The sequence below is a fragment of the Coregonus lavaretus genome (assembly GCF_964263955.1).
Source record: "Coregonus lavaretus genome assembly, chromosome: 1".
NCBI classification, from domain to species: Eukaryota; Metazoa; Chordata; class Actinopteri; order Salmoniformes; family Salmonidae; genus Coregonus; species Coregonus lavaretus.
Genome location: NC_139988.1, coordinates 38,781,728 through 38,798,645, shown reverse-complemented (window position 1 = coordinate 38,798,645; position 16,918 = coordinate 38,781,728). Strand labels below are relative to the sequence as shown.

At 46.6% G+C, this 16,918-nt stretch overlaps 1 protein-coding gene across 1 annotated transcript; it reads left to right on the top strand.

Annotated features, from left to right (window-relative positions):
- The first annotated feature begins 222 nt into the window (after positions 1-222).
- Positions 223-16,199, top strand: LOC311128481 (SPARC-like). Its single transcript, XM_084160648.1, has 10 exons — positions 223-330; positions 1,180-1,438; positions 1,880-1,960; positions 10,667-10,739; positions 10,894-11,005; positions 13,725-13,843; positions 13,936-14,090; positions 14,664-14,776; positions 15,664-15,758; positions 15,905-16,199. Exons 3-10 carry the CDS (start codon positions 1,895-1,897, stop codon positions 15,958-15,960), a joined length of 789 nt encoding a protein of 262 aa, XP_084016774.1. The 5' UTR covers positions 223-330; positions 1,180-1,438; positions 1,880-1,894; the 3' UTR covers positions 15,961-16,199.
- The last annotated feature ends 719 nt before the right edge of the window (positions 16,200-16,918 follow it).

The following is a 16,918-nucleotide window of genomic DNA, read 5'->3' as shown; positions in this document are numbered from 1 at the left end:
ATAAAAATGGAGGTTCTGCTGTTGGACCATGTATACAGTACCATCAACAAACTCATTCGCCCACTAATATGTCTTACTACCATATCTATAGTAGTCATGCATCATAATGACCAGTAGATGACAGTGTTAAGCTTCTCCTGACATTGATCCCGTAGTCCCCTCAAACGCAACTCTGGACTTTGAAGCCAGTTCCACTGCATTTCTAATCAGGGACTGATTTAGACCTCGGACACCAGCTGTGTGCAATTACTTATTAGTTAGGACAGAAAACCAGCAGGCTCCGGACCTCGTAGGGTAAGAGTTGAATACCCCTGCCGGCGGGCCTACTCAGTAAGTCTTTCCCCACATTTTTTACATTTTAGTCACTTATAGTGCATTCATGTTAAGATAGCTAGGTGGGACAACCACATATCACAGTCATAGTAAGTACATTTTTCCTCAATAAAGTAGCTATCAGCAAAGTCAGAGCTAGTAAGGGGGAAAAGAGTCAGCTGTGAGATTATTTAAGATACTCTTAGAAGAGGTAGGGTTTCAGATGTTTTCGGAAGATGGGCAGGGACTCTGCTGTGAGGGAAGCTGGTTGCACCATTGGGGTGCCAGGACAGAGAAGAGCTTGGACTGGGCTAAGCGGGAGCTGCCCTCCATACCTCAGTATCTTCAACCCTGACAAACAGTGTAAAGCTTGTTCCTTTATGAGGATTGAGGAAGATACATGTATATTCATACCTATGAGTTTCTCTGAAAATGGAGGATAGTAATTGCTATGGGCTTCATTCTTTCACAACACTGGACATACAAAAGTTGCTATTATCCCCATTCACCTCTGCAGTGTATTTGAGGTGTGCACGATGACAGGTTTGTAGGGGAAGGGGAACTGGTTCTCATTGTGGTTGGCACTCGTTCACAGACATATTTACAGGCCAGAGAACACATGGGTTCAGCCAATATATCTCTCTCTGTCTCTCTGTCTCTCGCTCTCCCCATCTCTCTCTCTCATTCACGCACTCTCTTCCTCTTTCTACATCATACAGTTAAGCCATCTTCATACACTCTCTCACAACAGTTACTTTTACCTATGTCTTGAATAGCATTTTCTGTTTTTGTCTAATTGATTGACTGACTAATGACTGAAGTATTTTGCTCTGAGTATTTTGGTCTGCTGATGTGGCCTCTCAACAGGGGGATAATGTGAACTGAAGGGAGGGAACATTTCAGTAAGAGGAGGAGGCAGGAAGGAGGGGAGAGGAGGAGCAGATACGTTGAGAATGTAAAAATAGACAATCAAATAAAAGGAGGGAGAATGTATGGGAGCAGAATTGGACCATACAAACAGATACCTTCAAAGAGTGGGTGAAAAGGAGAGGAAAAGCTATGCAGCTGGCAAGACGCAGAAGAACAAGGGGAATAGCAACGGAATACAGAAGCAAGTGAAACTCTGGTAAGATTTTTGAAGCAGTGGAGGAAAAAGACTTGTTCCATATAATGACTTCCTCTATTGATGTCTAATTTCCTCTCCATGTAACTCAATCTGGCTCCTACAGTACAGTAATGGGAAATTATTGCTTTCTTCTGACTGAGCCTCATTGTTTTATTCTATATTATTGGAATTACTGGTAAATAATGGAGGGAAATTACAATAAATAATCTGCATTAAGGAAGGAGAAAATTAGGAAATATGTGTCTGTTATCCAAGCATATGTGGATAAATTGACAATCTGAAAGTTGTATTTGTCTTTCACTCCTCAGTAACTTGGGTTGTTTTACAGTGTATGCATAAAAACCATATAAAAGGAAATTGTTTGAATGTTTTATTTAATTCATTTGATATACAAGTGGTATAACAGATGAATTTATCTGTTTGAAACTCCTCTGCGGTCAGCTTGCCATCTTGACCATGATGCACCTGACTATGAACCTGCTCTGCCTGCTGGTCCTGACCTTTCATCCTGACCTGGCCATGGTGAGTATAACCTTTCTCCTCATTACATTAGGAGGCTGGCACCTGTTCAAAAGAGTGCAATGTTACAGAAGGTTCAGACAGCAATGTTACAGAAGGTTGTAGAACATATATGATTGTCTGTCTGTCACAGTCTATGGTCTGTCATGTAGAATACTAAATGTTGTCAGCTCTATTCATTACATATTTATGTGCAGTGTTCTAAATGCTTAATCTCACTGAATATACCCCTGGTGACCTGAGAAATGTATATTTCCATCCCAGGTGTGACGGAAAGGTGGGACTGTTATACCTTGAGGACTGTTCATACTTTTATATCCAGACAGGCACCTGGTAAAAATGTGTGTACAGCTGAGGAAATCACTTGGCATGTCAAAACAACAGGAGGAAAAATATTTTGTCTTATTGAAATAGGAAAGCATGTAGCATACACATTGAGAAATTGTCCCACATTTTGTAATTAGATGGAGGTAAACCAACATTTCTCTGTTAGTTATTGAAATGGAATTGAGTTGGAGTTTTTAGGCGATAAATTGGTGTTAAATTGGGCTTTGGGAGCTGAGGCTACAGTATTTTGGGTCACAATACACCTGTTTCTCATTAGAATGGGGCATATGTTCAGGGCAGATGTGGGTCTGGCTCAGACTACAAAGACCATAGTAGTGGATTGAGGATAGTGGGGATTCGGGGGTGGTGTCAAGGCCGGGCGTAGGTGTGGTGTGGAATCAATTGCAGGATGCAGATGCAAGTCCAAAAACACTTTAATAAAGTCCACAGAAACAACGGCTATAAACAGAGCCGGTTGAACAAGGGAAAAATAAACGCACTCAGCGTAAAAGTACAACAAACGCACAACGTGCGGACTCTCTAATAACATAGAGCACAAACTGACTGGCAACACCTGCTGACATAGAACAACTACACACAACCACAAGACAGAAACAACGAGAACTTAAAGGACACATAATCAAGACGAAATGAGCAACAGGTGTAACAAATCAGACCAAACCAAACACACACAGACACAACGAACGGTGGCAGCTAGTACTCCGGGGACGACGACCGCCGAAGCCTGCCCGAACAAGGAGAAGGAGCAGCCTCGGCCGAAACCGTGACAGTACCCCCCCCTTGACGCGCGGCTCCAGCCGTGCGCCGACCCCGGCCTCGGGGACGACCAGGAGCAGGGCGCGTGGGATGACCACGATGGAACTCAGTCAGAAGAGACGGGTCTAAGATATCTCTCCTCGGCACCCAGCACCGCTCCTCCGGACCGTACCCCTCCCACTCCACGAGATATTGGAGACCCCCCATCCGGCGTCTCGAATCCAGGATGGACCGAACTGTGTACGCCGGAGCCCCCTCGATGTCCAGCGGGGGCGGAGGAGTCTCTGCTATCTCACACTCCTGGAGTGGACCAGCTACCACCGGCCTGAGGAGAGACACATGGAACGAGGGGTTAATATTTTTATACTCAATAGGAAGTTGTAATCTGTTACACACCTCGTTCAACCTCCTCAGGACTTTAAAAGGCCCCACAAACCGCCGACCCAGCTTCCGGCAGGGCAGGCGGAGGGGCAGGTTTCTGGTCGAGAGCCAGACTCGATCTCCCGGTGCGTACACCGGTCCCTCACTACGGTGGAGATCGGCGCTCGCCTTGTGTCGACGGATGGCCCGCTGCAGATGTACGTGAGCAGCGTTCCACGTCTCCTCCGAGCGCCGCACCCACTCATCCACCGCAGGGGCCTCGATCTGGCTCTCATGCCAAGGTGCCAGAACCGGCTGGTACCCTAACACACACTGGAAAGGGGTTAGTTTAGTGGAGGAGTGGCGGAGAGAGTTCTGTGCCATCTCGGCCCAGGGAACATATCTCGCCCACTCCTCCGGCCGGCCCTGGCAATACGACCTCAGAAACCTACCCACATCCTGGTTTACTCGTTCAACCTGCCCATTGCTCTCCGGGTGGTACCCAGAGGTAAGGCTCACCGAGACCCCCAAGCGCTCCATGAACGCTCTCCAGACTCGAGAGGTAAATTGGGGGCCTCGATCAGACACTATATCCTCGGGTACCCCGTAATGCCGGAAGACGTGAGTGAATAGTGCCTCAGCGGTCTGTAGGGCAGTGGGAAGACCCGGCATGGGAAGGAGACGACAGGCCTTCGAGAACCGATCCACAACGACCAGGATGGTGGTATTTCCCTGGGAGAGGGGAAGATCAGTAACTAAATCCACCGAGAGGTGAGACCAGGGTCGTTGTGGAACGGGCAGGGGTTGTAACTTACCCCTGGGCAAATGTCTGGGTGCCTTACACTGGGCACATACCGAACAGGAGGAAACATAAACCCTCACATCCCTGGCTAACGTTGGCCACCAGTACTTAGTGCTAAGGCAGTGCACCGTCCGGCCAATCCCTGGATGTCCAGAGGAGGGTGACGTGTGAGCCCAATATATAAGTCGATCCCGAACCTCGAACGGCACGTACGTCCGACCCACAGGACACTGTGGAGGGCTAGGATCGGTACGCAACGCCCGCTCGATTTCGGAATCGACCTCCCACACCACCGGTGCCACCAGGCAAGACGGCGGGAGTATGGGCGTGGGCTCAACGGACCTCTCCTCCGTGTCATACCGCCGGGACAGAGCATCTGCCTTACCATTCTGGGACCCAGGGATGTACGTGATCTTAAAAACGAACCGGGCCAGAAACATATTCCACCTAGCCTGGCGAGGGTTCAGTCTCCTAGCTGCCCGGATGTACTCCAGGTTTCGGTGGTCTGTCAAAATGAGGAAAGGGTGTTGAGCCCCCTCTAGCCAATGCCTCCACACCTTTAGGGCCTGGACCACAGCTAGCAGCTCCCTGTCCCCCACGTCATAATTTCGCTCCGCCGGACTGAGCTTTTTAGAGTAAAAAGCACAGGGGCGGAGTTTCAGGGGCGTGCCAGATCGTTGCGAGAGCACGGCCCCTATACCGGCTTCAGACGCGTCTACCTCGACCTGGAATGGGAGTGCGGGATCCGGATGCGCCAACACCGGCGCCGAGGTAAACAGGTCCTTCAGTCTCCCAAAAGCCCTATCCGCCTCAGCAGACCACTGCAAGCGCACCGGACCTCCCTTTAGTAGAGACGTTATGGGAGCTGCCACCTGTCCAAAACCCCGTATAAACCTCCTGTAGTAATTCGCAAAACCCAAGAACCGCTGCACCTCTTTAACAGTAGTTGGAGTTTGCCAATTACGCACGGCCGACACACGGTCAACCTCCATCTTAACCCCTGACGCAGACAACTGATAACCCAAAAAGGAGACAGACTCCTGGAAAAACAGACATTTCTCTGCCTTGACATACAGATCATGCTCCAACAATCTCCTCAATACTCGGCGCACCAGGGCTACATGCTCGGCTCGGGTAGAAGAATACACTAGAATGTCGTCAATGTAAACGACCACTCCCTGCCCCTGCATATCCCGGAAGATCTCATCAACGAAGGATTGGAAGACTGAAGGAGCATTCATTAACCCGTATGGCATGACGAGATACTCGTAATGACCCGAGGTGGTACTAAATGCTGTCTTCCATTCGTCTCCCTCCCTAATACACACCAAGTTGTATGCGCTCCTGAGATCCAATTTTGTGAAGCGCCCCGTGTGAACGCGCCCCGTGTAAAGACTCCGTCATAGTCGCAATCAGAGGGAGTGGATAACTGTATTTCACAGTAATCTGATTGAGACTGCGGTAATCAATACACGGGCGCAAACCTCCATCCTTTTTCTTCACAAAAAAGAAACTCGAGGACGCAGGGGAAGTGGAGGGCCGTATGTATCCCTGTCTCAGAGACTCGGCTATGTAAGTCTCCATAGCTCTCTTCTCCTCTTGAGACAGAGGATACACATGGCTCCGCGGAAGCGCAGCTCCTACCTGGAGGTCTATCGCACAATCCCCCTGTCTATGTGGTGGCAATTGCGTCGCCTTCGCTTTACTAAACACAATTGCTAAATCATCATACTCGGGGGGAATGTGCAATGCCGGCAGTAGGTTTGGACTTTCCACCGAGGTCGCCCCTACGGAAACGCCCAGACATCGCCCTACACACTGGACAGACCACTCCTTGAGAGCCCTCTGTTGCCACGAAATAGAGGGATTATGAGTAATCAACCAGGGAAGCCCCAGCACCACCGGATACGCAGGAGAGTCTATAAGATATAGCTGAATAGTCTCCTCATGACCCTCCTGCGTCCCCATCCTAAGTGGAGCTGTGACCTCCCTAATCAACCCCGATCCCAACGGACGGCTATCTAAAGCATGTACAGGGAAGGGACTGCTGACTGGAAGGAGGGGAATCCCTAACTCAGCACAAAATCGCCGATCTATAAAATTCCCAGCTGCGCCTGAATCTACTAGCGCCTTATGCTGGGAATGAGGTGCAACCTGTGGGAAGCAAACAGGTATGGTTAGGTGATCAACAGAGAGCTCTGGGTAAGTGGGGCGCCTACTCACCTGGAGGGACTCCCCAGAGCGTGGCCTGCCGTCTCTCCCCCTGGGAGACCCCCCCCAGCACCTGGCCGCAGTGTGTCCTCCACGGCCACAGTAGGTACAGGGGTTGGTTCCCCTGGGGCTCCTTCTCCTCTCCTCTCTAGCGCCAGCACCCACGAGCTCCATAGGACTAGTCTCGGAGGTGCTGGAGGGTGGAATGGACGACCCCCACTCAGGACGTCCGCGGGTGGCCAACAGGGTGTCGAGGCGAATGGCCATGTCAACTAACTGGTCAAACGTGAGGGTGGTGTCCCTGCAGGCCAACTCACGACGGACGTCCTCCCGTAGGCTGCAGCGGAAGTGGTCTATGAGGGCCCGCTCATTCCACCCTGCGTCTGCCGCTAGAGTCCGGAACTCCAGTGCAAAATCCTGTGCGCTCCTCTTCCCCTGTCGGAGGTAGAATAGACGTTCTCCCGCCGCCTTCCCCTCAGGTGGATGGTCGAATACAGCCCTGAAGCGACGGGAGAACTCCGCATAGGTGATTGTCGCGGGGTCTATTCTCCTCCATTCGGCGTTGGCCCACTCCAACGCCTTGCCGGTGAGACAGGAGATGAGGGCGGAAACGCTCTCGTGTCCCGAGGGCACCGGGTGTACGGTGGCGAGGTAGAGTTCTACTTGTAGGAGGAAACCTTGACACCCGGCAGCGGTACCATCATACGCCCTCGGGAGCGAGAGCCGAATCCCACTGGGTTCCGGAGCGTGGACTAAGGGACTGACCGGTGCTGGTGGTACTGTGGGAGGAGGCGTGGGTGCCCAACTGGTCTCCAGGCGATGCAGGGTATTCATTACTCCTTGTAATGCGTTGGTTATCTGGGCTATCCTGTCATCCTGTCCGCGGACGCGCTCCTCCCATGACTCGGTCGCTGCTGCTGCTCCTGCTGATTCCATGAATGGTGTGTAGTTCTGTCAAGGCCGGGCGTAGGTGTGGTGTGGAATCAATTGCAGGATGCAGATGCAAGTCCAAAAACACTTTAATAAAGTCCACAGAAACAACGGCTATAAACAGAGCCGGTTGAACAAGGGAAAAATAAACGCACTCAGCGTAAAAGTACAACAAACGCACAACGTGCGGACTCTCTAATAACATAGAGCACAAACTGACTGGCAACACCTGCTGACATAGAACAACTACACACAACCACAAGACAGAAACAACGAGAACTTAAAGGACACATAATCAAGACGAAATGAGCAACAGGTGTAACAAATCAGACCAAACCAAACACACACAGACACAACGAACGGTGGCAGCTAGTACTCCGGGGACGACGACCGCCGAAGCCTGCCCGAACAAGGAGAAGGAGCAGCCTCGGCCGAAACCGTGACAGGTGGGGGCTGTTCTGTGCCAGTCAGGCTTCCATATACTCCAGTCAAGTCATCAATCCACATAGCTTCCATAAATTCAGTGAAAGAATTTACGGACACTGGATTGGCTTGAAAGAATTTTTTATCAGTGGCAGTCTGATAACATCGATGGGACTGTAGTGGAGCGGGTCAAGAGCATCAAGTTCCTCGGTGTCCACATCACTAAGGAATTAACATGGTCCACACACACCCACACAGTTGTGAAGTGGGCACGAAAGCGCCAGTGCTTAATTTGAGTCTGATCCTGGCACCTCTCCGTTTTGGACTGTTTTGTTCCGGAACCTATTTGGCCGGATGCGGTACCTCTCATTGCATGAAAAATAATTTTTACTTTTTGCAACGTAAAAATGCTTACAAAAGCGATCAAAGTTCATTCGAGTTGCCTCTGCGTTAATTATCCTGGCCCCACAAAAAAACGTAATGTGAAAAAGTAGATTTTCAGCCCGGGCCTAATATTGTAAAAGTTGATTCGGGTTGGGCCGGCCTGGGTTTATGGTTTGCGCAACATTGTAACCTATGTTTGAGAATAACGCGTGGCGGTGGCTGTGTGAGAAGCACGGCAGTATCTCTCACATAACTAGAATGAGATTAACTTTATATGATCTCTCTCCCTCTCTGCTCTGATATATATGAGCCTGCAACTCTCATCTCTCCAGCATTGCACTTCATCATGTATTTCCTTATAGAATCATGCGAATTGTTCTGAAGGAACTGAAGCACCGCTGATATATTGAAATACATTTGCCAAAGTTATATAAATACTGCTGTCTGTTCAGAAATTAATGAAATATTTCAGAATAGCCTACTACACCATGAGAAGGCCTATCATTTAGCCACAGAGGATCAATGGCTTCTTTTAAAAAAATAGCCTAGCTGTGGATTGTAGCCCAATAACAAGGAATAGCCTACAGTCGGGAACGCGGCGGCAAATCTGTCAGTGAAAAAACAGCATGCAGACAAAACTGGCTTTTCGCAATATTTCAAATACAGTGGGGGAAAAAAGTATTTAGTCAGCCACCAATTGTGCAAGTTCTCCCACTTAAAAAGATGAGAGAGGCCTGTAATTTTCATCATATGTACACGTCAACTATGACAGACAAAATGAGGGAAAAAAATCCAGAAAATCACATTGTAGGATTTTTAATGAATTTATTTGCAAATTATGGTGGAAAATAAGTATTTGGTTAATAACAAAAGTTTTTCAATACTTTGTTATATACCCTTTGTTGGCAATGACACAGGTCAAACGTTTTCTGTAAGTCTTCACAAGGTTTTCACACACTGTTGCTGGTATTTTGGCCCATTCCTCCATGCAGATCTCCTCTAGAGCAGTGATGTTTTGGGGCTGTCGCTGGGCAACACAGACTTTCAACTCCCTCCAAAGATTTTCTATGGGGTTGAGATCTGGAGACTGGCTAGGCCACTCCAGGACCTTGAAATGCTTCTTACGAAGCCACTCCTTCGTTGCCCGGGCGGTGTGTTTGGGATCATTGTCATGCTGAAAGACCCAGCCACGTTTCATCTTCAATGCCCTTGCTGATGGAAGGAGGTTTTCACTCAAAATCTCACGATACATGGCCCCATTCATTCTTTCCTTTACACGGATCAGTCGTCCTGGTCCCTTTGCAGAAAAACAGCCCCAAAGCATGATGTTTCCACCCCCATGCTTCACAGTAGGTATGGTGTACTTTGGATGCAACTCAGCATTCCTTGTCCTCCAAACACGACGAGTTGAGTTTTTACCAAAAAGTTCTATTTTGGTTTCATCTGACCATATGACATTCTCCCAATCCTCTTCTGGATCATCCAAATGCACTCTAGCAAACTTCAGACGGGCCTGGACATGTACTGGCTTAAGCAGGGGGACACGTCTGGCAATGCAGGATTTGAGTCCCTGGCGGCGTAGTGTGTTACTGATGGTAGGCTTTGTTACTTTGGTCCCAGCTCTCTGCAGGTCATTCACTAGGTCCCCCCGTGTGGTTCTGGGATTTTTGCTCACCGTTCTTGTGATCATTTTGACCCCACGGGGTGAGATCTTGCATGGAGCCCCAGATCGAGGGAGATTATCAGTGGTCTTGTATGTCTTCCATTTCCTAATAATTGCTCCCACAGTTGATTTCTTCAAACCAAGCTGCTTACCTATTGCAGATTCAGTCTTCCCAGCCTGGTGCAGGTCTACAATTTTGTTTCTGGTGTCCTTTGACAGCTCTTTGGTCTTGGCCATAGTGGAGTTTGGAGTGTGACTGTTTGAGGTTGTGGACAGGTGTCTTTTATACTGATAACAAGTTCAAACAGGTGCCATTAATACAGGTAACGAGTGGAGGACAGAGGAGCCTCTTAAAGAAGAAGTTACAGGTCTGTGAGAGCCAGAAATCTTGCTTGTTTGTAGGTGACCAAATACTTATTTTCCACCATAATTTGCAAATAAATTCATTAAAAATCCTACAATGTGATTTTCTGGATTTTTTTTCTAATTTTGTCTGTCATAGTTGACGTGTACCTATGATGAAAATTACAGGCCTCTCTCATCTTTTTAAGTGGGAGAACTTGCACAATTGGTGGCTGACTAAATACTTTTTTCCCCCACTGTAGCTGTTCTGATGTCTAGAAGCTATTTTCGGTCATAAGAGACAGTACCAGCAACATTATGTACAAAATAAGTTACAAACAATGCGAAAAAACACACAAAATAGCACGGTTGGTTAAGAGTCCATAAAACGGCAGCCATCCCCTCCGGCGCCATTAGGCGTTTTAGATGTTGGAATCTGATAACAGAGATGTCTGTCTCTTTCTGCTCCTGAATTCTGTTTGTTGTTCAGGGAGGAAGATCCCAGCGCAGACAAAGGCAGGCTGAGGACAGTCTGAGACCATACCTGGGTAGAGTGGACCCAGGTGAGACAAGTTTGCCATCGTTGTTAACTTTGTCCTTGATGGTTTACATCCAACATTTAATTCATGCACAAACTCAGTTGATATCTAAAACCTAGTGACAGTCACTTCTTCCACTGTTTCTCCATTTCTCCCTCCATCCCGCCCCATGTCCCAGTCCAACTGTGTGAGCTGCTGAAGTGTCACAGTCCAATGGGCTCCTGGTGCCAGGTGGTGCAGGACAATGGAGTCCTCGTCCCAAAGTGTGTGTGTCCTAAGACCTGCCCACGGTAGGACCACACCACAAACTTAATTCAGTTGTATTCAAAGACAGGTGCATTACACCAATTAATATTGTAAGGCAAAATATTGTGGTTGCACAACATTGTGATGTTGACTCGTGGCTCATTTTCATAAATTACGAATCCATTGCATTAACTATTCCAATCAACACAGACATGAAATGATGTCTGATAGTACAGTGCCTTGCAAAAGTATTCATCCCCCTTGGCGTTTTTTTCCTATTTTGTTGCAATACAACCTGTAATTTAAATTGATTTTTATTTGGATTTCATGTAATGGATATACACAAAATAGTCCAAATTGGTGAAGTGAAATGAAAAAATTACTTGTTTCAAACAATTGAAAAAAATTAATAACGGAAAAGTGGTGCGTGCATATGTATTCACCCCCTTTGCTATGAAGCCCCTAAATAAGATCTGGTGCAACCAATTACCTTCAGAAATCACATAATTAGTTAAATAAAGTCCACCTGTGTGCAATCTAAGTGTCACATGAACTGTCACTCAATTTATATACACCTGCTCTGAAAGGCCCCAGAGTTCTGCAAAACCACTAAGCAAGGGGCACCACCAAGCAAGCGGCACCATGAAGACCAAGGAGCTCTCCAAACAGGTCAGGGACAAAGTTTTGTAGAAGTACCGATCAGAGTTGGGTTATAAAAAAAGATCTGAAACTTTGAACATCCCACGGAGCACCATTAAATCCATTATTAAAAATGGAAAGAATATGGCACCACAACAAACCAGCCAAGAGAGGGCCGCCCACCAAAACTCAATGACCAGGCAAGGAGGGCATTAATCAGAAAGGCAACAAAGAGTCCAAAGATAACCCTGAAGGAGCTGCAAAGCTCCACAGCGGAGAATGGAGTATCTGTCCATAGGACCAATTTAAGCCGTACACTCCACAGAGCTGGGCTTTACGGAAGAGTGGCCAGAAAAAAGCCATTGCTTAAAGAAAAAAATAAGCAAACACGTTTCGTGTTCGCCAAAAGGCATGTGGGAGACTCCCCAAACATATGGAAGAAGGTACTCTGGTCAGATGAGACTAAAATTGAGCTGTTTGGCCATCAAGGAAAACGCTATGTCTGGTGCAAACCCAACACCTCTCATCACCCTGAGAACACCATCCCCACAGTGAAGCATGGTGGTGGCAGCATGCTGCTGTGGGGATGTTTTTCATCGGCAGGGACTGGGAAACTGGCCAGAATTGAAGGAATGATGGATGGCGCTAAATACAGGGAAATTCTTGAGGGAAACCTGTTTCAGTCTTCCAGAGATTTGAGACTGGGACGGAGGTTCACCTTCCAGCAGGACAATTACCCTAAGCATACTGCTAAAGCAACACTCGAGTGGCAGGTAGCTTAGTGGTTAAGAGTGTTGTGCCAGTAACCGAAAGGTCGCTGGTTCTAATCCCCGAGCCGACTAGGTGAAAAATCTGTCGATGTGCCCTTGAGCAAGGCACTTAACCCTAATTGCTCCTGTAAGTCGCTCTGGATAAGACCGTCTGCTAAATGACTAAAATGTTTAAGGGGAAACATTTAAATGTCTTGGAAAGGCCTAGTCAAAGCCCAGACCGCAATCCAATTGAGAATCTGTGGTATGACTTCAAGATTGCTGTACACCAGTGGAACCCATTCATCTTGAAGGAGCTGGAGCAGTTTTGCCTTGAAGAATGGGCAAAAATCCCAGTGGCTAGATGTGCCAAGCTTATAGAGACATACACCAAGAGACTTGCAGCTGTAATGGCTGCAAAAGGTGGCTCTACAAAGTATTGACTTTGGGGGGGTGAATAGTTATGCACGCTCAAGTTTTCTTTATTTTTTTTTTCATTTTTATTTTTATTTTCCCAAGAAAAAATATTTTGCTTCTTCAAAGTGGTAGGCTTGTTGTGTAAATCAAATGATACAAACCCCCAAAAAATCAATTTTAATTCCAGGTTGTAAGGCAACAAAATAGGAAAAATGCCAAGGGGGGTGAATACTTTCGCAAGCCACTGTACATTTGCTGAAAGTAATGAGCATTACAAATTAGAATCATGGAGGTAGCTGTTACTTCCATCCCATGGCTGTTTTACTCCCACCCTGCCAGCAGGTACAAAACTAACGTTGCGGTAGTTCTGTTCTCGGTCTATTTAATTTAAACTCATTTACACCAGAAATTAAATTACAGTTGCTAATGGTGGAGGAGATGTATAAATTGTTTGTCATAAACAAAATGGTGTCTCTAGCTCTATCAATCTCTGAGTAATTAGGGGGAAAAAACTTTCGTCCCTGTTCTCCCCTACAGCAACACTTCCTCAAAATAGTCAATCAATCTTAGATAGATCAAGAAATCTGTCATTAATTTTGACATTTTTGCAGGTCTTAGTCACGCAATTGTACATCTAACTAAGGTGTTTGGTGCAGTATTTCTCAACTGAAAATAATTTAATGAAAACTAGTCATCTGTCATTGAATGACAACAAACACTTTATTGAAGAATCCCTACTGTTGACCATTCTCTGACGAAGGGGCGTAGATTCCGGCTATCGAACTTCGGCTTGCCTCAAGAAAAAATTTATTGTGCTCGAACAGCCGAAATAAAACCCGCTGAACACCAAAATGAACATAAACGTCACAAAATGTGTCATAATATATGCGCAAACTGTTTTGACCAAGAAGCATACATAAGCTTTATTCAATATGCTTGTAATGACTTGTGTGTGCAGGCAGGGGGAACCAGTGTGCAGTGTTCTGGGAAAGACCTTTGGGAACGAGTGTCTGCTGCATAGAGAAGCCTGCCGCAAGAGACGTCGCATTGGACTGGCTCATATAGGGCCCTGTCTGGGTAGGACACACAAACACACTCACAGTACTGTACCTACATAATAAGCCTTCTTCAAGTCCAGTTCCCACTTCATGCTTGCTTATGTTTCCAAGTTCCCAAGTCAAACTGCACAGAGGAGGAGTATGGCCAGTTCCCATACCGCCTAATGGACTGGTTCCTCCTACTGAGTCGTATGGGAGAGTCTTATGCCCCCTATGCTCCGCCGCAGAGCTGCCTGAGCCACGCCCAGCGCACCCAACTAGCCCAGGTAACAGAAAAGACAGAAGAATAGGGCTGGGCAACAATGGTCCTGGAGGGCTGTAGTGTTTGCAAGATTTAGCTGAAGCCAATCTCTTCCACACCTGATTACACTTATCATGAACTAAATTGAAGGGCATGAAGTGCACTTTGGCATAAGAGCACTATTATTTGTGTTGTGGTGTTAAATTGTTACAGTTCCCGAGAGCAGATTTAATTTAAGGTTAACAAGCTCCTGTTTAGCTTATTGTGTGGTCTTCCACAACTCAGAATGGGGGGGCTTACAGGAACCCCAGTATAAATAGACTTAGTCAATAATCACTAAATTATTCAATAAGAAAGTTAACTGGGTGGTAATATTATATCCCCATCCCTGCCTTCCTGACCTCTCGCCATACCTCTATCTATTCAACTAACCACATCCTTAACCTTATCTTTGTCCTCCTTCCTCCTCCCTCCCACCCTGTCCATCCTCCTTGTAGGTATTGGCTAATAGGAGAGCCTGGGCATGAATGGCACATTTTTGTCATTTAATATTCTTCTGCTGAGATGTCTCCTCTCTTTCCTCTCCTGAAACGTGTAGCGGAGGTTTGCCCTGCTGGACAAGAACAAGGACGGGAAGCTGAGCCGGAGGGACCTGAGGAAGTTGCGCTACAAGAGGATGCCTCTGGAGCAATGTGCTACCTTCTTCTTCCAGTGAGCCCCACTCTGAATACACAGTAGACTTCACATTTACCTTATCCTCTATGCACCACATACAAATTATGACAGATACAAATCCCCACTATGTTCATCACTGTCTTTATCAGTTGCCAACTATCAATATAATTTCATCTCAATCAATAAAGAAAATACATATAAATTAAACTGATGCAATGAGAATGTTATGGAAAAATGTGAAATTTGGGGCAATTACCTATTTGTAAATGGAATGTCAAATGATTTCCTGAATGTAGAGGGTTAAAATGTTGCACCTCCCATCCTCATGTTCTCTTTGCACCCCATCCTCAGCAGCCTTCCTCTGAGCCCCTCTCTCCCTCTTCTAACCAGCCAACCCCCCTCCCCCATCATCACTTTCCTCTCTATCTCACCCATCCCTCTATCACTCCCTCCTTCATAACCCATGTCCTAATCGCTCTCTTTCCTCCCTACTATGTCTATTCTATCTCTTTCTCTCTCTCCCTCTCTCTATCTCTCCCCCTCCCTCTCTCCCGCCTCAGTCGTAAAGCTGGTGTGTTCCCAGTCTGCTGTGACAGGTTTTGTGGGAGTAGGGCTGGCCGGCTCAATGTCAACCCATTCCCAGCAATGATAATGTTTATTACCCACTGAGCTTCCCGCTGTGTGTTGATTAGCACAAATGGAAACGGTACCCTTCAAAGATAATGTTTCTTTGTGGGTGAAGACAAATGTCAGTCATATTGTGCATATTCTATGCAGATGTGTTTGTTTGCATGTGTCCTTTGTGTTTGTGTGTTTGATTTGCCCTTCATGTTTGTGTGTGTGACTGTGTGTGTGTGTATTTGCAACAGCAGGCCTATATGTTTGTTTATGAGGTAATGTGTATGTATATTCTCTGTATACAGGTCATGTGACCGTAACAAGAACAGTAAGGTGACCCTGCATGAATGGATCTCCTGTCTGGTGGATCGCTCAGAGAGCTGGTTCTACAGCTTTATGTGTGGGTGCAATCCCTTACCCTCACTATCCAAAATTATGCTACATTACCTGTAGATCATAGTGTGTCATGTGTTTCGTCTTTAATTCAACAAAATTTGATTACAGCAAATTATTTGATTACAGCATGTTTCTTTCTCTCTCTGACAGCTATGAAAATGGGATCCGGTAAGCTGTGTCCCATGAAGACCGACAACCACCTTTGACCTGGACATGAACACATCTCCTCTCGGTTGTCTACATGTACATCTGTTCATCACTGCTATCTACAATAATCAGCATCAAAGATTATCCACCTTTTATCCACTGCCAGCATCATACTCCCCCTAACTGTCACACTCATTACTGTGTTTGTTTTTGATTTATGACATCATCTGTTTTGTGACGTCCACTGTACATTCATCTGTGTGGAGAAATGGCCTGTAATAAATGTCTATGAGACCTGGCTGCCCTATTAGTGTCTCTATGGGGATGGCCTGAGGAGAGAGGGGCTCATTAAGAACCAAGAGGACGTGTCGCATGGATCAAGCATCCAATTACTGTGGGAAAGAGAGATGGAGAAAGACTCACAGAGACAGTGGGATACTGTAATGGAGGGATGATGGAGGGAAGAGATGGAAAATAGATGATGGAAGGCGAGGAAGCTTAGTGTAAGAAGCCGTGACCAGGGAAGGGAACGAGGGATAATGGGGGGAGGGATCAGAAATTTGAATTAGAGGGGGATGGAATAATCGGAAAGAAGTAAAGTTAGGAGAAAAATAAAGTATGTCGTTTGATGTTGTGGGAATATTAGCCATAGCGTATGATATTTGTCAACAGGAAGCAGGAAATTAAGAAATAATCACTTCTTGTAATGTCAAAGATCAAAATCATTAGCCCTTAACAGGATTATACATTCCAGTACATTCTATCATATTGAGGTATTTCAGCTGTTGCCTCAGCTTTTCCATAGCTCTAGTTTTTGTTTAGTCCGTGTGTGCGCGTGTGTGTCTTTGTGTGCGTGCGTGTGTGTGCTCTCAAAGATCAATAGGGGATGTACGTGGCCCGGGGTGGGTTCTTCCGTTCCATTGGTGTCTCTGGACTAATTAGCCCTCACATTTTTCTTTGCCGGGAGGATGGGAAGAGAGAGAGAGAGATGTTTCAATATTCAACATAAGATACAGA